General features: G+C 45.8%; 1 protein-coding gene across 1 annotated transcript in view; it reads left to right on the top strand.

The window, feature by feature from the left end:
- arrb1 (arrestin, beta 1) overlaps positions 1-25,228 on the top strand; it is a 127,517-nt gene that overhangs the window by 74,002 nt on the left and 28,287 nt on the right. The window contains exons 2-4 of the mRNA XM_060826908.1: positions 3,762-3,792; positions 13,589-13,649; positions 21,749-21,793. Of these exons, the coding sequence (XP_060682891.1) occupies positions 3,762-3,792; positions 13,589-13,649; positions 21,749-21,793 (137 nt within the window). The remainder of the gene's footprint in view (positions 1-3,761; positions 3,793-13,588; positions 13,650-21,748; positions 21,794-25,228) is intronic.

Genomic DNA, 25,228 nt, shown 5'->3' with positions numbered 1-25,228 from the left:
GCATTTCCCAGTGCATTGTCATGAAGCAATTATCCTGCATCTAACTGTAGAGTTATCTCGGCAATTCTTATGGAGAGCTGCTCATCACACAGCTTCTCCCCCGCCCTGTGTTCTCTCTCCCCCAATCACTCTACCCCCCCCCCCCCCATTTTATCCACTCCCACTGCCCCATGTAGAATCTCCACCCATCACTGACCCTACGCACCTGTTTAATTCCATTCCCATGACCCCATGTACACTCTTCCCCCATCACTGACCCTACCCACCCATTTAATCTCATTCCGACTATGCGTGTACACTATCCCCCCATCACTGACCCTATGCATCCGTTTAATCCCATTCCCACTACCTCGTGTACACTATCCCCCCATCACTGATCCTACCCACACATTTAATCCTCCTCCTACATCCCCATGTACAATCTCCCCTCTTCACTGACCCTACGCACCCATTTAATCCCATTCCCACTACCCTGTGTACAATCTCTTCCCCCATCACTGATCCTACCCACACATTTGATCCCCCTCCTACAGCCCCATGTACACTCTCCCCCCAGAATTGACTCCCCCCATCCATTTGTTTACACCTCCCCGGCCCCACAATGTAGAGGCCCTGGTTTCTACGAAAAGATCCATTGGAGTGTCCATGGATCCAGGACTAAGGTATGTCCCTTGTTCGGATGTTTGGGGATTACAAGCAAAGGTGACCAAGGGGATTAAGGGTTGGGGGGGTTGCAGAAGCAAGGAGATCGGAGTGACCTTCAGCACAAACACCGTTGCCTTACATCAAGATCCTCAACTGGGCCCAGGGGCCATGCAATAAGCAGTCTGCTGTGTTTCTCCTCAGGCATGACGGTTTGCAGATAGACTTGGTGTCGATCAACAAATATTAATTTTCAAGGAGGTAAAAACAAGGACAGCAGATGCTGCAAACCAGAGTCTGGGTCAGAGTGGTGCTGGAAAAGCATAGCAGGTCAGGCAGCATCCGAGGAGCAGGAAAATCAACGTTTCGGGCAGAAGCCCTTCATCAGGAATACAGGCAGAGAGCCTGAAGGGTGGAGAGATGAGTCAGAGGAGGGTGGTGGTGAGGGGGAGGGGGCGGGGACAGGGTGGAGAAAGTAGCATAGAGTACAATAGGTGAGTGGGGGAGGGGATGAAGGTGATAGATTAGGGAGGAGGGTGGACTGGATAGGTGGAAAAGGAGATAGGCAGGTAGGACAAGTCATGGGGACAATGCTGAGCTGGAAGTTTGGAACTGGGGTGAGTGAGGGAAGGGGAAATGAGGAAACTGGTGAAGTCCACATTGATGCCCTGGGGTTGAAGTGTCCCGAGGTAGAAGATGAGGCGTTCTTCCTCCAGGCGTCTGGTGGTGAGGAAGTGGCAGTGAAGGAGGCCCAGGACTTCCCTGTCCTCAGCAGAGTGGGAGGGGGAGTTGAAATGTTAGGCCACGGGGCGGTGTGGTTGATTGATGCGGGTGTCCCGGAGATGTTCCCTAAAGCGCTCTGCTAAGAGGCGCCCAGTCTCCCCAATGTAGAGGAGACCACATCGGGAGCAACGGATACAATAAATGATATTAGTGGATGTGCAGGTAAAACTTTGATGGATGTGGAAGGCTCCTTTAGGACCTTGGATGGAGGTGAGGGAGGAGGTGTGGGCACAGGTTTTGCAATTCCTACGGTGGCAAGGGGAGGTGCCAGGATGGGAGGGTGGGTTGTAGGGGTGTGCCAACCTGACCAGATAGTCACAGAGGGAACGGTCTTTGCAGAAGGTGGAAAGGGGTGAGGAGGGAAATATATCCCTGGTGGTGGGGTCCGTTTAGCGGTGGTGGAAATGTCGGTGGATGATTTGGTTTATGCGAAGGTTGGTAGGGTGGAAGGTGAGCACCAGGGGCGTTCTGTCCTTGTTACGGTTGGAGGGGTGGGGTCTGAGGGCGGAGGTGCGGGATGTGGATGAGATGCGTTGGAAGGCATCTTTAACCACGTGGGAAGGAAAATTGCAGTCTCTAAAGAAGGAGGCCATCTGGTATGTTCTGTGGTGGTACTGGTCCTCCTGGGAGCAGCTACGGTGGAGGCGGAGGAATTGGGAATACTAATTTTTCATCAAATGTGAAATCTTGGAGCCAAAGTGATCGCCTCAACATTTGCTGAGTTTAAGGTGAATAGTCTCACATTTAATCTATAGAGGGGGGACGCTGCCTGGTGATGTGCAGTGTTGTCTGTGCCTTAAGGAGCAGTGCTCCGAAAACTAGTGCTGCCAAATAAACCTGTTGGATTATAACCTGCTGCTATGTGATTTTTAACACTTTCCAGAAGCAGTTAGTCCTGAGGCCCCAGTGCTGGAGCTCAGCTGTAAAGACACCCTGCTTTGGCGTGACCCTGTTGATCCAGGATCAGTCACTGTGGTGGATCAAAACCGGCCATTCTATGGACGTGGGTTGTCACTCAGGAATGGGTTAGAGACTTATCCATTCCCTGTTCCACAGCGGTCTCTTGCTGTTGGATCTTGCTCAGGAATGTTGCTCCTTATGGTACACCCAGATTAAAGATGGGGGGGAGGTGGGGAAGGGAATTGTGCAGTGGGTACGTGAGAGGGAGATGGGACAGGGTTTAAACCAGGTTGTGAATTTTCGTCAGCTATTGGAAGTGTAGGGGAGTTATGTTTGCGTGGTCAGGAAGTCGGGGGAGGGGAGTTGGGCAGAGGGTTCCATTTATGATGCACATTGTCCCATTCATTTGAGGGTCACCAAGAAGTGATCCTGTTAAATGGCACAACAGGCCTGAGGGTCATTTGACCCAGCTCCAAAGCTCTGAGGAGGATATCCACTCATTTTGAAACTCAGTCTTTCCTCTCATCTTTGCTTTTGGATGAATAGAGTCATTTCAAAGGATATTACACAGGTAAGCGAGAGAGAAGAAATCAGGTGACAATATGAGAAAGTTTAAGTGGGAGGAGGCTTGTATCCCACATAAACTTCACTTCCTTGTTCAGAAAGAAAGAAACAATAAAAATAATGATTCTAACAAATGGCTCTGACTTATTTTTTATATTTCAAAATGGAGCTCCAGTATGACCAGTGCAATGGCTTTTCTTTTTATTGCCTTTTTTTCCCCTTGTATGTCTTCCAGTAATCACAAACATTACTCCCCCATGTAGCTACAAGTCAGGAGTATAATGGAATACTCCCCACTTGCCTGGATGGGTGCAGCTCCAACAACACTCAAGAAGCTCAACACCATCCAGTACAAAGCAGCCCCTGCTTGATAGACACCACATCCACAGACACCACTCCCTCCACCACCGATGCTCAGTAGCAGCAGTGTGTACCATCTGCAAAATGCACTACAGGAATTCACCAAAGACATGGTGAATTTTAGGCAACCCCTTTCAAACCCATGACTACTTCCATCTAGAAGGACAAGGGCAGCAGATACATGAGCACGCCACCATTTGCAAGTTCCCCTCCAAGCCACTCACCATCCTGAGTTGGAAATATATTGTCATTTCTTCAGTGTCACTGGGTCAAAATCCTGGAATTCCCTCCCTAAGGGACATTGCGGGTCTACATACAGCACATGGACTGCAGTGGTTCAAGAAGGCAGCTCACCCCACCTTCTCAAGGGGACAACTAGGGACAGGCAATAAATGTTGGCCCAGTCAGTGCATACGAAATCTGTGAAATATTATATATTTTTTAATATTGGCAATCATTATGTGTACTGACAACCATTCCATTATCTCACCCTCTCTTTCTTTGTCTTTCAGAGTATTTAAGAAATCCAGCCCCAATGGAAAGGTAAGACCTCCTAATGTTACAGATTTACCAGGAAGAAAATATTTTATCTCATGGTTACAGTACAATGTGAGAAGAGAAATAGAATTAGTTTAGATTGTATGTGTTAGCACATCGTGTGGGAATGATGTGTGCAGAATGAATTCTCACCACTGCTCACCATGTTGTATGAGCCAGCTGGTAGATTTGTTGCCATCATTCTTTGTCCTTACAGGGATTTCCTTGGTCTCGGGCAGTAAAGGAAAACCAAGCATTAGTCCAATGAGAAAAAGCTCTTACCTTGAGTAAGGGTGCAGAAATTCAATAACAAAAACAAAAATTTCAGGGACAGCTCAGCAGTTCTGCAGAGTCTGTGGAGAGAAATGACAGTTAACATTTTGGGTCAAGTGATCCTTCCTTAGAACTGTGTTCCGAAACTATGACTTGAAACATTACCCCTGTTTTCTCTCCCCAGATGATGCCAGACCTGCTGAGCTTTTCCAGCAATTTCTGTTTTTGTTTCTGATTTACAGCATTGGCTGTGCTTTTGTTTTTATCTAGAAATTCATTGTTCTGGCAATGTAGATTTTGGATGCGCATTGAGTCGTCGAGAAATGATGATGTAGTTGATTTGATAGGGATTGTCTGACACACTGAAATTTTCATGGAAAATCTCTCTTGTGTTTGTGACCCTTCTAACATAGTCGGGTAAAAAATGAGGTCTGCAGATGCTGGAGATCACAGTTGAAAATGTGTTGCTGGTTAAAGCACAGCAGGTCAGGCAGCATCCAAGGAATAGGAAATTCGACGTTTCGGGCATAAGCCCTTCATCAGGGCTTATGCCCGAAATGTCGAATTTCCTATCCCTTGGATGCTGCCTGACCTGCTGTGCTTTAACCAGCAACACATTTTCAACTTCTAACATAGTCCCCAGCTGTTGTAGAACTTGGGAAGTTCTGACTTTATAGTTACCTAAGAAGAGTTAAAAGAATATGCAGGTTGTAGAGGCAATCCAGAAAAGGTTCACCAGGCTTATCTCAGGTTCGGAGGGGCTGTCTCCTAACAAGAGGTTGAGTAGATTGAACCTGTACTCATTGGGACTTAGAAGAATTGAGAGGTGACCTTATTGAAACATCCAAGATTCTTATGGAACTTGACAGGGTAGATGTGGAGTGTTTTTTCCCCCCTTCTGGTAGAGTCTACGACCAATGGACATAATTTTAGAATAATTTCGGGGTGACACATTCAAGACAGAGATGAGGAGGAATCTGTTCAATGTTTTATCCCAGACGACTGTTGATGCTGAGTCATTCAGTCAATTCAAAGCTGAGATGGACAGATTTTTAATCAGTAATAGAACCAAGTTTTATTGGGAAAAGGTGGGAAAGTGGAGTTGGGGATGATCAGATCAGCCATGAACTCACTGAATGACAGAGCAGATACGATGGGCTGACCGGCCTACTCCTGACCCCTCCCCACACATGTGATACAAGTTATAACTGACTCAGTTCAACTGTACCTCTCAGCAATTTATCTGTTAACATTTGAAAGACGTTCAGTGAGCTGTATAGTGATAACCAGGAATTTTTAAAAAGAAAGAAATAACTGCAGTTTAGCAAATATGTTACTATTTCCGAGGAGCAATCAGGGCTGGGGAGCAAATGCTTCCGAGATAGTGATGTACTTCTTGGATGATACAGCTCAGTGGGTTCACACTGCAACCTCACAGTGCCATTGACCCAGGTTCGATTCCACCCTCGGGCGACTGTGTGGAATTCATACATTCTCTGCATGGGTTTCCTCTCAGTGCTCCAGTTTCCTCCCACAGTCCAAAGCCGTGCAGGTTAGGTCGGCTGGCCGGGCTAAATTGCCACAGAGTGCCCAGGGATGTGCACGCTAGGTGGGTTAGCCATGGTAAGTGCAGGGTTACAGTGGTGGGTCTGGGTGGGATGCTCTTTGGAGGGGCAGTGTGGTCTCAATGGGCTCCATTGCCTGCTTCCACACTGTCGGGATTCTATGATATTTCTTGATTTGGATTTTAAAAATAGAAACATATGGGTGAAAGTCCACTCTGTGAAGGTAATTCTTTTTAAACAGGTTGGAAACTCATTTGGATCAGTAACATAAGTACATCAGTTCTAAGAAAGCTTGTGACTGCAGTCAAGTGCCTGGGAGATTGTGGTGTTAATGGATGGAATGTTTCTAAAGCTGAGTTTACAAAGGGCCCCAAATCCACTAATTTAGCTTTGTCTTCAGAATAGAATGTTCAAAGTCTTGGTTCAGAAGTGGGAGCAGTTCACTTAGCAGGAGAATCCATCTTATAGTTACCTTCGCCAATGTGTTGCTGGTTTGTGGAGCTTTCAAGCTGAGAGGGTTTGAAAAGGAGTCTTCGCGCTGTGAGAACTGAGACAGTTCAGGACATCCGAATTGTGAAAGGTCCATGCAAGTGAGCTCCGAGCGGAATTGGAAAGCTGGCTCTGCAGCCTACAGAACAGAAACTGTGAGGGATCAGGAAAGAGTGGAGATAGGAATGACATTTCTCTGGAATTGAGTTTGTGTGAAATGCTAATGTTGGGGTGCAGGTTGAAACTTTGTCTTGCTGTTTGTTTTGAGATCTTTCTAACTGTTGTATGGACTTTTGTTTTCATTTGTGGATTAAATTACAAAACAACTGCAGCCTCATGTAATTATATTTTAGTGACTCACTATCAACTGCAAAGAGTTAGACAGCTGATATGTTGAGCCAGGTTTTATTGTGGGATCTACCTTGTCCAGTTGTACCTACCATTAGCTGGGGGTCATGCAACTTGTATATCCCTATGTGACAGGAGAAAGTGAGGTCAGCAGATGCTGGAGATCAGAGCTGAAAATGTGTTGCTGGAAAAGCGCAGCAGGTCAGGCAGCATCCAAGGAACAGGAGATTCGACGTTTCGGGCATAAGCCTTCTTCAAGATTCCTGAAGAAGGGCTTATGCCCGAAACGTCGATTCTCCTGTTCCTTGGATGCTGCCTGACCTGCTGCGCTTTTCCAGCAACACATTTTCATCCCTATGTGACAGCCTTCTGTCTTGTAAGAGCATGGTTTGTGCAGTGTCAGTTCACTCTGCGTCAAACATTGCCCCCCGGTGAGATTGAAGAGCCCCACTTTGGTGTGGCACTATCTCTGCCTTATTTACTGCAGCGAAGATGAGATGGTGGAGGATCTGCTCACCTTGGTGTTCTCTAGGCTCTCTTCTCAGCCATCAGCAACTGTCTCTCAGTTGTCAGTGTCCATGTCTGCTGTATTCCTAAGGTTTCTCAGGAATATGGACGTGTACAGAGATCACAGAGGGTTGAGAGGTTGGTTGCAGAGACAGGGAGAGAGTGAGAGATATTAAGACAATGAGAATTTTAAAATTGAGACCAGGGTAAATTCGCAAGCACAGAGGAATGAGTGACACTGCAGCCTCGGGTTGGAACAGATGCGAGGTCAGTCAACGAAGGAAATAGTTTCCCCACACACCAACCTCATTCTAATGAATCTCACACTCACAGATCGTGTTTCATTAACAAGAATCTTCAAGTGTTCTGTCGGAATCTGAACACCACAATAAGATGTCATCTTACAGCTCGGTGAAACACAGCTCCAAACGTGTTAATTGAGACCATGGAGAAAGCATGAGTTTCAATTACAAATCCACCCCAATTACCATTCAAACCAATGCATTCATATAGCACCTTTCACAATCTCCCTGTATCTCAAAACGCTTACCTTTTCTTTACTCCTTGATGGGATGTAAGTGTCACTGGAAATGCTATCATTTTGGAACTTAGGAACAGGACGAGGCTATTCACCCCCTCAAGCCTGTTCCACTATTCAGTGAGATTATGGCTAATCTGTGGCCTAAGTGCATCTACAGTAAGTTCTTACAGAACATGATAGTTGCGTTCCTGTGTGACCCCGTGCTATACAGATAACGTTTAAAGTGTTGGTGATCCAACCGCGTTCTAGCCAACACACACTTTAAAAGTTCATGCTTTAGAATCAGTGTCTTCTATTCACCCAATCGCATTAGAGCCAATTCGCGTTAAAGAAAGACGTGATATGGTAGAACTGATTCTACCCCTTGCTTAACAAAATTTATCAATCTCACAATTAAAATGAGCAACTGATCCGGCATTCCCTGCCTTTTGTGGAAGAGAGTTCCAAACCTCTCCCACCCTTTGTGTGTACAAGTGCTTCCTAAATCTCTCCTGAGTGATCTGGCACTAATCCTCAGCCTATGCCCCTAGTTCTAGAATCCCCAAATAAGTTATCTGTCTTTATCAACCCTATGTTTCATGGTTAGTCTCATGAATACTAGAGAAAACAGGCCCATCTCTGAAAGCCCTTGAACTGAGTGGATTCCCAGGCCATTTCGAGGACAGTTAAGGGTCAAACACACATGACAGGTGATGAAGAATGTTTGATGTAATGTTAAGATGTAACTACTGGACAGGTCAGGGTCCAGAATAAAGTCTGACTGATAGCTCATATATTTGAGTTAATTTAACATACAGTTGCTCACTGACATGTAAACTCACACAGTAGATTGTCTTTGATGATAAAACAAAAGTTTATAACACAAAAGAAGACAATAGACAATAGGTGCAGGCATAGACCATTCTGCCCTTTGAGCCTGCACCACCATTCAATATGATCATGGCTGATCATCCTTAATCAGTATCCTGTTCCTGCCTTATCTCCATAACCCTTGATTCCACTATCCTTGAGAGCTCTATCCAACTCTTTCTTAAATTAATCCAGAGACTGGGCCTCCACTGCCCTCTGGGGCAGAGCCTTCCACACAGCCACCGCTCTCTGGGTGAAGAAGTTTCTCCTCATCTCTGTCCTAAATGGTCTACCCCGTATTTTTAAGCTGTGTCCTCTGGTTCGGCACTCACCCATCAGCGGAAACAGGTTTCCTGCCTCCAGAGTGTCCAATCCTTTAATAATCTTATAAGTCTCAATCAGATCCCCTCTCAGTCTTCTAAACTCAAGGGTATACAAGCCCAGTCGCTCCAGTCTTTCAGCATAAAGTAGTCCTGCCATTCCAGAAAGAAAAGAAAATTGTAATATATCAAGACATCCCGGGTTCAAGTTCCACATGCTGGAAAGATGTGTAGTAACATCACTGAACATGTTGAGAAGAAAATATATAGAATGCAGTTTAAAAGACTCCCAACTATATCTATGCCCCATGAGCATCACTTTACATGACTCAAATCCAAAAACATTATCCTGCTCTGTCAAATCTTTGGGTTCAACTCAACTGCTTTTTTCCAGTCCTGTCCTGTGAACTGTGAAATCATCTTGCATGTACGGTCACCAAACTGAAAGCTTAGACTTTCTCAGTTTTTTAATCACCTGCCAATTTCTAACCAAACACTCCTGGTCAGGGTGTTTCACAAGCTAAACCTTTAGGCCTGATCTTGCCCTAACCTGTCTGAAATTCTTTTCTGAGAAACTATGTTTGCTCCTGATCTCAGTCAAGTCTCCTCCAAAAACTTCCCTAAAACTTTCAGTCTGTGGGCTTTGCTGGGATCAAATCAATCCTTGATTATTCTAAACCAAAAGCAAGCCAATGCCTTTCAATATTAATTCTTCCTCTGTTGTAAACAACACAGTATTGATAATCTTTCATTAACATTCCGGGTGATTTACAGTGACCTTCTCACTGGATTAGATCGTGTCTTTGGAAGAAATTTCTGACCTTGTTTCATTTTAAATGCTTCACAAAAGTAACCATCACCCATATGCCACTAATTTGAAATCCAAATAATAAGTCAGAAATTTACATATGTCACAAGCACCTTTTATTACAGGCATCACTGATGCAATCTGTGAAGTGCAGCTGCCAATTTGCTCACAGCAACTTCTCACAAGTAAAATCTAAATAATAATAATGAGATCTGCTCTGTTAATGAAGTACATTGGTGCTTGCACAGGATTCCAGGGAGCATGCCTTTAATTTTCTTCCAGTACTGCCCATGCAAACCTCACAGGGTATTCACCCAAGAGGGCACGTGGAGCTTTACTAGCTCTGGTTGTGATGTCAGCATCTCTGACCGTGCAGCAACTGCATTGGCATGTCAGACTCACTCGTGGCAAGTCTATGGAGTGCAATGTAAAACCAGATACTTCTGACCCAGTGGTTATTTACAGCGTACCTTCTCTTAGAATATTATTATCCAAGGCTTGGAGGGTGATTGTTTTGTGCCCCTCATAACTGGTGCATTAATTTATAAAAGAACATTTCCCTGTTTTATTGCTTAGTATCAAACACTCCCAGGGCAGGGACAGCATGGGATTGGGTACAGAACAAAGCTCCCTATACACTGTCCCCATCAAAAGTTCCCAGGACAGGGACAGCGCTGGGTTAAGTGTACTATCAATCCCTCCTTTCTGTTGTGATTTGAGTTTGATACCAACAAAGAAAGCTGCCCAAAGCTCCCTTTGCCATGAAACATCTCACTGAGGACATGACTAATTTTGGAGGGTGCTGGGAGTCACAGTGGGAAATGAACATTCTAAGAGAGATGGATCTAAATTGTGAAGGTTGAAGAACTCAGAGTTCTGTGTATAGACAGTTCTCAAAGCCGCTGCACTGTCTGGGAAGCAATCTAATAGACTGGTGTGATGAAACCCCAGCCAACTGCACACTGCCTCTACCAGTGCACCACTAAGATTTGTTATTCAAGCATTTCCTGTTCACAAAGGGTTTGAGAGGAAACAAATTAAATTTATTATCTTTCTGCCAATTTGTAAATGTAATTCCATTTGAAACCAACTCAAACTAGGCGGAGAGGCTTGATCAGCAGAATTTACTGGAATGGGTGAGGTTCCAAGGGGGCACAGTAAAGCATTTGGAGGTTGTGTGTTGGACAGACCGGGTTTGTTTTCACTGGAGCTCAGAAAAGTGAGGAGTGACTGGATTGAAATTTATAAGATCCTGAATGCTCCTGACAATGGGATGTGGAGAGAATTTGTGAAATAGGTGAGAGAACTGCTGCAGGTTCGCTGGGCTGAATGGCCTCCCTCTTCACTGTAACCATTCTGTGATTCTGTGAAGATGTTTCTATTTGTGTCAGTCTGGAATGATGTTTCAAAATTAGGGATCGTCCTTTCAGGACAGAGGGACACTTGGAAGGTTAGGAAATAGGAGCAAGAGAAGACTATTCGGCCCATCAAGGCTGCTCCACCACTCAATATGATGATGGTGGACCATCCAACTCAATCCCCTGCTCATGGTTTCTCCCCATATCCATTGATCCCTAAGAACTATATCATAGAATCACCACAACGTGGAAGCAGGCCATTCAGCCTATTGAGTCCTCTGAAGAGTGTCCCACCTAGACCCATCCCCTTACCCTATCTCTGTAACCTTCCATAACCTCGAAATGAAGTCCACTCAGTTTGAGGGCATTCAGAGATGGGCCTGTTTTCTCTAGAATTTAGAGTCTGATTGAAGTCTTCATGAGACTAACAGTGAAAGACAGAGTAAATAAGGATACACCTTTGGACTGGAGCACCCAGTGGAAACCCATGCAGACTGTGTAAATTCCACACCGACAGTTGCCCGAGGCTGGAATTGAACCTGGGTCCCTGACGCTGTGAGGCAGCAGTGCTAACCACTGAGCCACCATGCCACCCTATGTATCTAACTTCTTGAAAGCATTCATTGTTTTAGCCTCAACTGCTTTTTCTGTGGCAGAGAATTCCCCAGGCTTCCCACTCTCTGGATGAAGAAATGTCTCCTCATTACAGTCCTGAATGCCCGAGCCTGTGGTCTTACACTGTGACCCCGGTTCTGAACTTTCCACCATTCGATATGATCATGGCCTGATCTCTTATTGGCCTCTACTCCACTTTCCAGCCCATTCTCCATAACCCTTTTAACCCATTACTCATTAAAAATCTATCTATCTCCTTACATTTACTCAGTATCTCAACATCCATTGCACTCTGACTTAAATACATTCAATGACTTGGCCTCCACAACCTTCTATTGCAATGTATAATGCAGATTCCCCAGCCTCCTCATCTTAGTTCTAAAGGATGGTCCCTTCACTCTGAGGCTGTGCCCTCGTGTCCTAGTCTCTCCTCCTGGTGGAAACATCTTCTCCACATCCTCTCTATCCAGGCCTCTCAGGATTCTGAGCAATGCTACAGGAGACCAACTAATTTCACACCAAATGCAGCTTGTGCCATTTTATTCCCTGCTTATTTAACTGAACGGCTAAGCAGCTGGGGCTGTCTTCTCTAGAGGAAAGAAAGGTGAATGGTGACAGAGGTTGTTAAAAAGGTTTGAGAAGGGAGAGGTGGAGAAAAAAACTCCTTGGCACATGGACCGCAACGGTTCAAGAAGGCAGCTCAGCACCACCTTCTCGAGGGGCAATTAGGGACAGGCAATAAATGCTGGGCCCAGTCAGCAATGCCCATGGGAACAAAGAAGAAGTGAGACTACCACGAGGGGAACTGTGAATGTAGAAGAGTCCTTCACAAGAGATCATTCGAACCCTTTTGATCAAGAGAGTGGTGTGAATTTGGAACCCACTACCTCAGAAAGTGATTGAGGTGAATAAGGTAGATGTGGTTTTGTGGGAAAACTTGATGCGCACTTATAAGGAGAGAAGGCTGTGCTGGTAAGATTGGTCGATGGGGGCTCATGTGGAGTATAAACACTTGCACAGATTATTTGGGCCAAATGGCCTTGTGCTATGATATATAAGCTATGTAATTCTATATAATTATTGCATTGAATATCATTGTGAGTATTGCTGACAAAGGAAATGCACTGTCAAAGTTTTTCATCTTGCGCCCATCAGGACCCATGCAAGAATGCCAAATTTCAGAGGGAGCAACAATTTAGGACAAAAAGGTGTCAAATTTTTGCCATGTTGAGTTGGATTGGTCAAGACATTGCCGTGGAGAATGCACTCAGAAATTATTGCCCACCTACCCCCAACCCCACCCCCCCGAGGTTTTTGTTTCATTCAATAATGATCCAATGCCTGGACCACAAGACTGTAAGAAATAAGAACAGGAGGAGGCCATTCAGCCCTTTGACCCTGCCCCACCATTCAATAGAATCATGGCTGATCTGACATTCCCCGTGTCCACTTTCCTGCCTTTTCTCTGTAACCCTTGCTATCCTGACTGATCGAGAAGCTATCTCAGCCTTAAATATCCACAAGGACTCTGCCCCCACAGCTCTCTGTGAAAAGGAGTTCCAAAGACTCACAACCCTCTGAGAGAAGAAATTCCTCCCCATCTCAGACTGAAATTGGTGCCCCTTTATTCTGAGACTGTGCCCTCTGGTCCTAGACCCTCCCATGAGGGGAAACATCCTCTCAGCATTTGTAGTTAAGAATCCTACACCTTTCAATGAGATCACCTCTCATCCTTCTAAACCCTTCTCACATTCCCTTATCCTGCAGTGGGCAACTCCATGCTTACGAGTGTATGAGGCTGCTGTCAAGTGGGAATTTATTTTGAACCTCAGTAACAATTTTAAATTGGTGGTTGTTGTAATTTTTTGCACACTTGGGGTTGTTCAGCAAGTACTGTCACTTCATACAAGCAGCATTCGAAATTATGTTCTTGAGCTTTTGCAAGCACAGGCCGGTTGGGTGGTAGCCAGAGCTCTGCCTGTCATGAACAGCCAAAGGGATGTGGTATTTGAGACAATCCACACATCGCTGGGACTCTTAGCTTTGACAGTGCATCACCGCTTTCGGCAATACGCCAGTTCTGTGAAACCAGGGAAATATAATTCCTTGCTTCTTTTACTACTTTACAGCTTACTGTCTACCTTGGGAAAAGGGACTTTGTGGACCACGTAGACTTTGTGGAGCCTGTCGGTGAGTGTACCAATGCACGCAACTGTCAGGATAGTCTGTGGGACCGGCTTCTAGTGCTGGCCTCATCACCCAGGGTCTGCTTTGGTTTGGACAGGAATGCAGGCAGAAGGATGTGGGTTCAGGTTCCATCCCAGGACACGAGGCACCTAACCAGATGCCAAGGCGGTTATCAGCATTATCGGCTGCACCATCTATTGGATGAGAGATTACGTGAGGCCATGCAAACAAACCACCTCCCCCTCCCTCATTTTGGATGTAGGATCCCGTGGCCACTGTTGTAAAGTGCAGGAGTTCTACTCAGAGTCATAAATCAGCACAACAAAGGTGGAGGCCATTCAGTCCAACAAGACACTGTTGTTTCTTTGAAAGCCATCCAGTTAGATTGAGAATCTATACCATAGAAAAAAGACCTTTCAGCCCAGCAAGCCTGCGCAGGTCAAAAATGACCATCTAACAATTAAAATTCTATTTTCCAGCACTTGTCCCAGAATCTTGTATGCCCTGCCATTGCAAGTGTGCATTTTTTTTTTAGATTAGACTTACAGTGTGGAAACAGGCCCTTCGGCCCAACAAGTCCACACCGACCCGCCGAAGCGCAACCCACCCATACCCCTACATTTACCCCTACCTAACACTACGGGCAATTTAGCATGGCCAATTCACCTGACCCGCACATCTTTGGACTGTGGGAGGAAACCGGAGCACCCGGAGGAAACCCACGCAGACACGGGGAGAACGTGCAAACTCCACACAGTCAGTCGCCTGAGTCGGGAAATGAACCCGGGTCTCAGGCGCTGTGAGGCAGCACATGTAGCATCTAAATACTATTCCAATGTTTCCAAATTTTACTACAATATGTACTGCTTCAAGTATTTATCCAGTTGCTTCTTCAGGTTACTGTTGAATCTGAGACCCTAGAGGAATTTAGACGTTAAACTAGTGGTCTAACATTATTGACAAAACTGACAATCACTGATTTAGAATGCAAACTAACAGGGTTTATTGGATAATAAAGGTTAGTATTTAACAATCCACTTGTTCCCCTGCCTCCTGACCTCTCCGTCACCTTTAATCATTTGCATTGCCTTTACAGGCTTTTCACATAAATTATTGAATTGGATACACAAGCTATTTGCCTGTGGTGGTTAATAGATGATAAAAACTACCACGGGTGGTTTGGTGATGGAGAACAAAATGAAACCGTTTCACTTGACAAGGCTTGGCACACTGTACGAGATCTAGTTATGTTGGACAACAGATCCCAGGACTCCTGACATTGTTTCTTGGTTCCTTAATGTGAGGTGTCTTGGCTCCCAGTTTCCTTCAAGATTTTAGTTTAGCTGACTTAATTCTGACATACATACGAATTTCCTTCACGGCTTTAACTCCAGTGAACCCACTTTCTGAATGCAGAGCAGCTACATTTACTGGTAATAAAAAGATGGGTCAGAAATTAATTTGTGATCAGTGAGGCTGTGGGAAGTAGGAATTGAGATAGAGGATCAGCTATGATTATATTGAATGACACTCTCCTGCTCCCAACTCCTGTTTTATTATTTAGGGTGTCTGCAAATGGGTATATACGAGTTAAGTGACTGACTACAAGTTTGGCAGATGGAGTTTATTGTGGGAAAGTGTGAACTTGTCCACTTTGGTAGGAAGATTAGATTTCCTACAGTGTGGAAATCTAATCCTACAGTTGGGCCCTTTTGCCCAACCAGTCCACACCGACCCTCCAAAGAGTAACCCAACCAGACCCATTTCCCTCTGACTAATGCACCTAACAGTATGGGCAATTTAACATGGCCAGTTCACCTGAACTGCGCATCTTTGGATTGTGGGAGGAAACCCACACAGACACGCAAACTCCACACAGACAGTCACCCGAGGCTGGAATTGAACCTGGGACCCTGGTGCTGTGAGGCAGCAGTGCTAACCACTGAATCATCGTATTGCCCCCAATCAATAATTGTTTCATAACTGTCATTCCTGAGACTAGCTTTCCCAGTCCAATTTACTGACTGAATTCAAATTCTACTATCCTGAACCCATAGCCTCAAGACATGAGCCTGGGATTCTGGATTACTATCCCAGTGATATTACCACTACACCATCATCTCCATGCTAAAGCAACATGTTATTTCAATAGAGAGAGACTGCAAAACCTGGAAGTACAGAGGGATCTGGGAATCCCAATACATGAATCACAAAAATTTAGTCTGCAAATACAGCAAGTGATTATGGAATGTTGTCTACTGCAAAGGAAATGGAGTATAAAAGGATGGATACTTTGTTACGGTTGGATAGAGCTTGGATGAGGCTATATAGTGGAACACTATGTGACAGGCTGATCTCTATGTTTAAAAAGACAGTTGAATGTTTTCTTATTGTCACTTGCATTTTACAGTGAATAATACAGGAAAAGCTTCAACTGTCACCACAATCCAGCACTATTTTGAATAGTTTAAGAATGAAATAAAATATAATTGAAAGAGAGTTCTCCCCCATTTCACTGCCAAATCCATCAACAGAGGGCTAACTCCGGGGCTTACCTTGATCATGGCCAGGAGTCCCTGACTCCACTGCCAGGCCAGGAGTCCCCACTCCAGGCCTACTGTAACCAACCTCCTGGCTCCACTGCCAGGCCAGGAGTCCCTGCACTGGGCCTGTTGTAGCCAAGGCTCCCTAGCTCCACTGCCAGGCCAGGAGTCCCTGCACTGGGCCTGTTGTAGCCAAGGCTCCCTAGCTCCACTGCCAGGCCAGGAGTCCCTGCACTGGGCCTGTTGTAGCCAAGGCTCCCTGGCTCCACTGCTAGGCCGGGAGTCCCTGCACTGGGCCTGTTGTAGCCAAGGCTCCCTGGCTCCATTGCTAGGCCAGGGGTCCCTGCACTGGGCCTGTTGTAGCCAAGGCTCCCTAGCTCCACTGCCAGGCCAAGAGTCCCTGCACTGGGCCTGTTGTAGCCAAGGCTCCCTGGCTCCACTGCTAGGCCAGGAGTCCCTGCACTGGGCCTGTTGTAGCCAAGGCTCCCTGGCTCCATTGCTAGGCCAGGAGTCCCTGCACTGGACCTGTTATAGCCAAGGCTCCCTGGTTCCACTGCTAGGCCAGGGGTCCCTGCACTGGGCCTGTTGTAGCCAAGGCTCCCTGGCTCCATTGCTAGGCCAGGAGTCCCTGCACTGGGCCTGTTGTAGCCAAGGCTCCCTGGCTCCATTGCCAGGCCAGGAGTCCCTGCACTGGGCCTGTTGTAGCCAAGGCTCCCTGGCTCCATTGCTAGGCCAGGAGTCCCTGCACTGGGCTTGTTGTAGCCAAGGCTCCCTGGCTCCATTGCTAGGCCAGGAGTCCCTGCACTGGGCCTGTTATAGCCAAGGCTCCCTGGTTCCACTGCTAGGCCAGGGGTCCCTGCACTGGGCCTGTTGTAGCCAAGGCTCCCTGGCTCCATTGCTAGGCCAGGAGTCCCTGCACTGGGCCTGTTGTAGCCAAGGCTCCCTGGTTCCACTGCTAGGCCAGGAGTCCCTGCACTGGGCCTGTTGTAGCCAAGGCTCCCTGGCTCCATTGCCAGGCCAGGAGTCCCTGCACTGGCTGCAGATGTTGCCTTGGCAGTGCCGCCATCTTGAAGCATTCATTGCTGCTGCCACCCTGATCCCTGGAGGAGCTTTGTCGCTGCTGCTGCTGGCCCCAAATGCCCAGAGGACGTCCTTACTGCTGTCACCACCTCCAATTGTCAGGAGGCTGCTGCCACTCCACAAGCGGCACGCTTTCGCTCCCACACCAAGGCCATCAATGAACCCACCAAAGATAAAGGAAAACAAAAGAAAAAAAAATGAAAGAAAAGGGATAGAAGTAAAAAGAAGAAAGAAAGCAGATGGGAGTGGATGAGCCCCGGGTAAAAATCCTCACACAGCCACCATTTTGATAAGATGTAGATGTATTTAATGCAGTTCAGAGAGGGTTCACTTGATTAATACTTAGGATGGTGGGAGCGGTTCCTTTAAGAAGAAAGGTTAGACAGACTGGGTCTGTATCCATTGGAGGAGAGTGGAAAAGGAGGGGTAGTTTTATTGAAACATTTAAGATCCTGAGTGGACTTATCAGGAGTCATTCCCCTCTTGGGAAAGACAAGAACCAGGAGGCACCGTTTAAAAATTAGTGTTTTCTCATTTAAAACCGAGATGACGGGAATTTCTTTCTATCGGGACATGCAAGTCTTCTGACCTGAGAGGGTCGCAGAGTTGGTGAATATTTTCAATACAGAGTTCGATAGAGTCTTAACTAACAAGGGAGTTAACAGTTATCATGGGTAGGAAGAAAAATTAGAGTTGAGGCTACATTCAGATCAGCCAAGACTGGGTGGCATGGTGGCTCAGTGGTTAGCATTCACAGCACCTGGGACCCAGGTTCAATTCCACCTCAGGTGACTGTCTGTGTAAGGTTTGCACATTCTCCCTGTGTCTGTGTGGGTTTGTTCCAGTTTCCACTCACAGTTCAATGATGTACAGGTTAGGGTGGATTGACCATACTAAATTGTCCATAGTACCTTCTCCTCAACTACACATTCACCTGCTCTATCCTCCTATTCCGACCCTCACTAGCTTGTGGCGCTGGGAGTAATCCAGATATTATTACCGTCAAGGACCTCCTTTTTAAGTTCGTCCTAACTTCCTATGTCCTCTCCTCAGAATACATCCAATGTGTACAACAACCTCTTACTGGTCCCTCTCACGATGAGAATATTCTGCAACCTCTCTGAGATATCCTTGATTCTGGCATTAGGGACGCAACACACCATTCTAATTTCTCGCTGTCAGTTGCAGAAATGTCTATCTGTGCCTCTGACTAGAAAGTCCCCTATCACAATTGATTGCTTGGAAGCTAACGTACCCCCTCATTACATTCAAGCCAGTCTCCATACCAGAAACCTGGCTGTTAGTGCTACATTCCCCTGAGAGTCCATCACCCCCATTTTCCAGAACGGCATATTTGTTTGAGATGGGGATAGCCGCAGGAAACTCCTGCACTACCTGCCTCCCCCTCCTACCTTTCCTGGAGGTCACCCATCTACCTGACTGTATCTTCGGTTTATCTCCTTCCCTGAAACTGCCATCCATCACACCCCCGGCTCCTGTAAATTCCTCATCACGTCTAACTGCCGCTCCAACCAATCCATGCATTCTGATAGGATTCTCAACCAAGCACACTTCCTGCAGACATAATCATCAGTAACATGGAAACTCTCCCTAAACTTCAACATCCAACAGGAAAAGCATATCATTTTACTAAAGGCCATCTTTGACTCTTAACAACCTGCAGACCCAGAAAATAGCACAGTCTAACTACTGTCTAAGGAAGGGCAGAGAGACTTGGGTCTGTTCTCATTGGCAAGAAGAAGGCTAAGAGGGGATTTGATAGAGACATACAAGACGATCAGAGGATTAGATAGTGTAGACAGTGAAAGTCTTTTTCCTAGGATGATGACATCAGCTTGTATGAGGGGGCATAGCTACAAATTGAGGAGTGATAGATTTGAGACAGATGTCAGAGGCAGGTTCTTTACTCAGAGAGTGGTAAGGGTGTGGAATGCCCTGCCTGCCAATGTAGTTAACTCAGCCACATTAGGGAGATTTAAACAATCCTTGGATAAGCACATGGATGATGATGGGATAATGTAGGGCTTAGATTAGTTCACAGGTTGGTGCAACATCTAGGGCCGAAGGGCCTGTTCTGTGCTGCATTGTTCTATGTTCTATGTCCTATGTTCTAAAAACACTGCTCCAGGCTAACTCAGTATGTATATTTTATATTTTCAAAGTTTAATTAAGAGACAGATCTCAATAAAAACAGATGATCTAAAGAACCCACTCTACTCACTATTGTAGATTTATAAAATAAACAGTAAGTTTACAAGTTAAAACTAGCCACTTAGCAACTCCTCTGTTACGAGTTGCCCCATACAGAGTCATAGAGATGTACAGCACGGAAACAGACCTTTCGGTCCAACCTGTCCAGGCCGATCAGATATCCCAACCCAATCTAGTCCCACCTGCCAGCACCCGGCCCATACCAAAGCAAAATGCTGCAGATGCTGGAGATTTGAAACAATCATAGAGATCTGAGCTCATATCATTTGTCATAGAACCACTACAGTGTGGAAGCAGGCCATTCAGCCCATTGAGTCCACACTGACCGTCCTAAAAGCATCCCGCCCCAACCCATCTCCTCATAATCCTATTATCTGTAATCCTGCATTATCCATGGATCATCCACTAACCTACATACCCCTGGCCACTGTGGGCAATTTCCCATGGCCAATCCACTTAATCTCCACATCCCTGGGCACTATGGGCAAGTTAACATAGTCAATCCACTTAACCTGCACATGTTTGGCAGCTTGTTAGTGTTTCAAATCTGATGTGATTCTTCTTCACACAAGCCTATGGAATAGGAGCCGAAGAAGGCCATTCAGCCCCTTGAAACTATCCAACTTTTCAATAAGATCATAGTAGATCCAACTGAGGTCTCAACTCCACTTTTTTGGCAACTTCCTGAATCCTTTAGCTTCCTTGCTGGTCAAACAACTCCTGGCAATATGAGAAATATTCGAGGAGTTTTGTCTCCACCACCCTCTGGACACAACAACCTCAGGCAACTGAGCTTTTCCAGCACCATTAACTATAGCTTCATGCTGAGGGTAGATTGAAGAAATTGGGAAAGTTCTCCTAGAAGAGGAGAAGGTTGAGAGGAGATTCGATCGAGATTTTCAAAACCATGGATAAGGTCGATAGGGAGAAGCTGTTCCTGCTTGTGAAATGAACAAGAACGTGAGGGAATAGCATTAAAGTGGTGTGCAAATGAAGCAAGGGTGATGGGGGGGAAAAGCTTTTTCGTTCATTGAGTAGTTAGGGTCTGGGAGTGCACTGCCTGGAAATGTGGTGGAGGCAGGTTCAGTTGAGGCTTTCGAGAGGGACATTGGATGGTTACTTGGATAGAAATGGTGTGCAGCAATATGGGGAAAAAGCTTAAGGTTGACACCAGATAGCAGAACTGGTGCAGGCACTATGGGCTGAATGGCCTCTTGCTACTTCCTAACAATTCTGTAATTCTGTAGCTGCTTTTACTGGATTTTGACAATAGTATGGGACAATTCGCAAGGACCCAAGGCTGTCTGCCCTTTGTATCACAGCTCAAATTCCTCAAGAGCACTGAGCAGAAGGGGACTCTTTCACCTCCTTGCTGCTTGTGGGGTCTTGCTGGGTGCAGAGCGACGGAGAGCTTGGGTCCAGCACTCTGGCGACCAAGTGTTCACTTAGGCATGGGTAGGCTTGGGACACCCCTGAAAGGTGGTGTGGGTCACAGTTAGGAATAACAGAATCTCACGATTTCCTGATGTGTTCAAAGTTGCTTCACAGATGGTGAGAGCCTTGTTCAGGTATACTCTCTGTGGTAACACGACAAACACTTTGCACTCAGAGGGCTCACATAAGCAGCAACTTAATAATGACTCGTGTGCTGTTAGGGGTTAAATGATGAATATTGACCAGCACACCAGGTTAGAGTAATATCTGCTCCTCCCCAATTTGTAGAGGTGTTGTCATGGAGAATGCAATGATTTCATGTTGACTGCCAAGCTTTGCCTAAATTTAAATCTGCCAGGCCGACTCTGTTTGTACAATTAGATGATGACTGACAGTTAACTATCAGTGTTATCTGCATTTAAATGGGTAGGTAGAGTCAATGCTGGGGGGAGGGAATGTTTAGACGGGGCTATGGGGGGAAATAAATGGTTGGGTAGAATCAGTGATGGGGGTTTGGGAGGGGGATTAAATGGATGAGTAGAGTCAGTGATGGGGGGAGAATGTACACGGGGCAGGGAGAGGGGGATTAAATGGGATGGGTAGAGTCAGTGATGGAGGGAGAGTTACAAGGGGCTATGGGAGAAGATTAAAGTTGCTGACCTATCACTATAATTGCCATCTTTTACATCTGTGCAAGAGAGCTGTGCGAATGATGTGGGAAGATAAATGAAGCTGTCTGAATGCACTTTTTAAGAAGCATTACCATGAGCATTCTGCGGTAGATTGTGATAATTACCTTCTTTCCTTCCACAGATGGTGTTGTTTTGGTTGATCCAGAATATCTGAAGGAAAGGAAAGGTAAGGATTGTGGTTGCTTCTCCTCCAGACATCGAGTTTCAGAGTTGTACCTGTTTCCAGAAACCAGCTGTGAGACACACACAGATTGACAGACCTTTATTCATTCATAGAGAATAAATGGTGGCACACTTTCTGATATTTTGTTTGATTTCTTTGGAAGATTATTGTTTATACAGAGATGATATTTCAGGCTCAGTGGATCACCAGGGTCCTCAGCAACAGGGACCCGGGTTCGATTCCACCCTCGGGCGACTGTCTGTGGAGTTTGCACATTCTCCCCATGTCTGCTTGGGTTTCCTCCCTCATTCCAAGGAAGAGTAGGTTTGGTGCACTGAACATGCTAACTGACCAATAGTGTCTAGCGATGTGCAGGCTGCATGGATTAGCCATAGGAAATGCAGGGTTACAGGGATAGGGTAGGTGGGTGTGTCTGGGTGGGATGCTATTTGGAGGGGTGGTGTGGACTCGATGGGCCAAATGTCTTGCTTCCATTCTGAAGGAGTTCTAAATGAACATAGGCCACTTAGAGAATGAGGCTGGGGAAATAATATTGGGGTTCCAGGAAATTGCAGAGGAGTTGAATAAATACTCCATGGTATTGGACACTAATACCATTCCAAACATACTAAATATACAGGGGGCTAAAGAAAGGAGGAAATAAACATAGCAACTATCATTTGAGAAAAAGTGCTAGGGAAACTAATGGGGTTAAAGACTGATAAATCCCCTGGACCTGAGGGGACGTGTCTTGGGATATCAAAGGAAGTAGCTTTAAGGTAGAATCATACAGCAGGGAAACAGTCCCTTCAGTCTAACCAGTCCATGCCAATCATAATCCCAAACTAGACTAGTCCCACCTGCCTGCTCCTGGCTCATTGACCTCCAATCCTTTCCTATTCATGTTCTTATCCAAAAGTTTTTGAAATATTGTAACCATACCTCCATCTACCACTTCCATGGAATGGCAATTCATTTCATACGTGAACCACTCTGTGTTTAAAAAAAAAGTTGTCCCTCATGTCTTTAAAACTTTCTCCTCTCACCTTAAAAATATGCCCCCTAGCTTTGAGCTACCCCCACCCTAGAGGAAAAAAAACTCTGTTAATCACCTTATCCATGTCTGTCATGATTTTACAAACATCTCTAAGGCCACCCCTCAACTTCCTCCTATGCTCCAGTGAAAAGTCCCAGTCTATCAGCATATTATTATACGTCAAACCTCCACTGCCAGCAACATCCTGGTAAATCTTTTCTGAACCCTCTCCAGTTCAATATTATCCTTCCTATAGCAGGGTGCTCAGAACTGGACACAGTACTACAGAAGAGGCCTCACCAGTGACCTATACAACTGCAACATGATATCTCTGGTGTGTTCCAATTTACACAAACCTGAGAACTCTGAAATTGGGAATTGACTTAGTTCCAAGCATTTTGGACTGGAGCCCTTTCAGTATAATGAAAGCAATTGAAAAGAGGGAGTCACTGGGCCCAGTACCAGGTACATCATAGAAGGAAACCAACTGAGTTGAATTACGTCACAGGAAATGCAATGGCAGCATGTCGATGCTCTGTCAGGAATCTTTCAGGAATCTTTACATTCTGGAAAAGTCCCAGAGGATTGAAAAACTGTCATTGTAACACCTTTACTTATTTGAAACCCTGAAGTATTATCCTTTGGTATAACTACTGTCAGAGGACTTTTAGATTACTCCTGCTATTGTCTCTCCAGCCTTTGTTATTTCTAACGTACACCCATATGCATTCTGTATCGTCCAATCCTAGATTGTTTATTGCCATTGTACTCATTCCATCTCTAAGAAAGCCGCGCATCCACTCCCTCCACCAACATTCCCTTCCTGCCTGCCTGCCTGCCCTTTTGAAAAGGTACCTACCCCACCTTTGACCTTCTTGTAACCAAGTCTCCATAATGGCTATAAAGTCTGACCCATCGCCCTCTTTCTGTGATACTAATTTATTCATTTTCTTCCACATTCAGCTGAAGAGCCATTAATTTGCCATTTTACCATTTTTTCCAGTCACTTGCTTTCTTTAAATGCTTTTACACTGTCTCCCCATCTACTTATTCTGTGCATCATTGTCAGAATAGTTCCCCTGGCCCAGCATGTGACATAACACATCTCAGCAAGTTGATTTAAAACAAAAAGCCATGCGGGGCAGTGAGAGGAGGATTAAATAAGGGTGTAGAGTCAGTGACGGGGGGAAGAGTGTACACTGGCAAGGGGAGGGAGTTTAAATGAGGATGTAGGGTCAGTGATGGAGGGAGAGTGTACACAGGGCAGTGGGAGGGACATTAAATGGGGGTGTAGAGTCAGTGATGGGGGAGAGTGTACGCGGGGCTGGGGAAAGGGGGGTTAAATAGGGGTGTAGAGTCAGTGATGGAAGGAGAGTATATATGGGGCAGAGGGAGGGGGATTAAGTAGGGGGGTTGGGTCAATGATTGGGGGAGAGTGTACGTGGGGCAGTGGGAGGGGGGTTAATTGGGTGGGTAGAGTTGGTGATGGGGTGGATAGTGTACAAAATTATGAGGGGCATGGATAGGGTGGGTGGGGGATTAATTGGGGAGTAGAGTTGGTGATTGGGGTGAGAAGAGTATGAATTGGAATGGAGGGTGTGATGGAAAGGCAGACCCAGAGTCACAGAGTCATAGAGATCTACAGCACGGAAACAGACCCTTCGGTCCAACCTGTCCATGCCGACCAGATATCCCAACCCAATCTAGGCCGACCTGCCAGCACCCGGCCCATATCCCTCCAAACCCTTCCTATTCATATACCCATCCAAATGCCTCTTAAATATTGCAATTGTACTAGCCTCCACCACATCCTCTGGCAGCTCATTCCATACACGTACCCCCTCTGTGTGGAAAAAGTTGCCCCTTAGGTCTCTTTTATATCTTTCCCCTCTCACCCTAAATCTATGCCCTCTAGTTCTGGATTCCCCAACCCCAGGGAAAAGACTTTGTCTCTTTACCCTATCCATGCCCCTCATAATTTTGTAAACCTCTATAAGGTCACCCCTCAGCCTCCGACACTCAGTGAAAACAGCCCCAGCCTGTTCAGCCTCTCCCTGTAGCTCAGACTCTCCAACCCTGGCAACATCTTTGTAAATCTTTTCTGAACCCTTTCAAGTTTCACAACATCTTTCTGATAGGAAGGAGGCCAGAATTGCACGCAACATTCCAACAGTGGCCTGACCAATGTCCTGTACAGCTGCAACATGATCTCCCAACTCCTGTACTCAATACTCTGACCAATAAAGGAAAGCATACCAAACACCTTTTTCACTATCCTATCTACCTGTGACTCCACTTTCAAGGAGCTATGAACCTGCACTCCAAGGTCTCTTTGTTCAGCAGCACTCCCTAGGACCTTATCATTAAGTGTATAAGTCCTGCTAAGATTTGCTTTCATGAGT

The sequence above is a fragment of the Hemiscyllium ocellatum genome, chromosome 6 (assembly GCF_020745735.1).
Source record: "Hemiscyllium ocellatum isolate sHemOce1 chromosome 6, sHemOce1.pat.X.cur, whole genome shotgun sequence".
NCBI lineage: Eukaryota > Metazoa > Chordata > Chondrichthyes > Orectolobiformes > Hemiscylliidae > Hemiscyllium > Hemiscyllium ocellatum.
The sequence above is the reverse complement of the archived record's forward strand: the minus strand, read 5'-3'. Positions and strand labels throughout refer to the sequence as shown.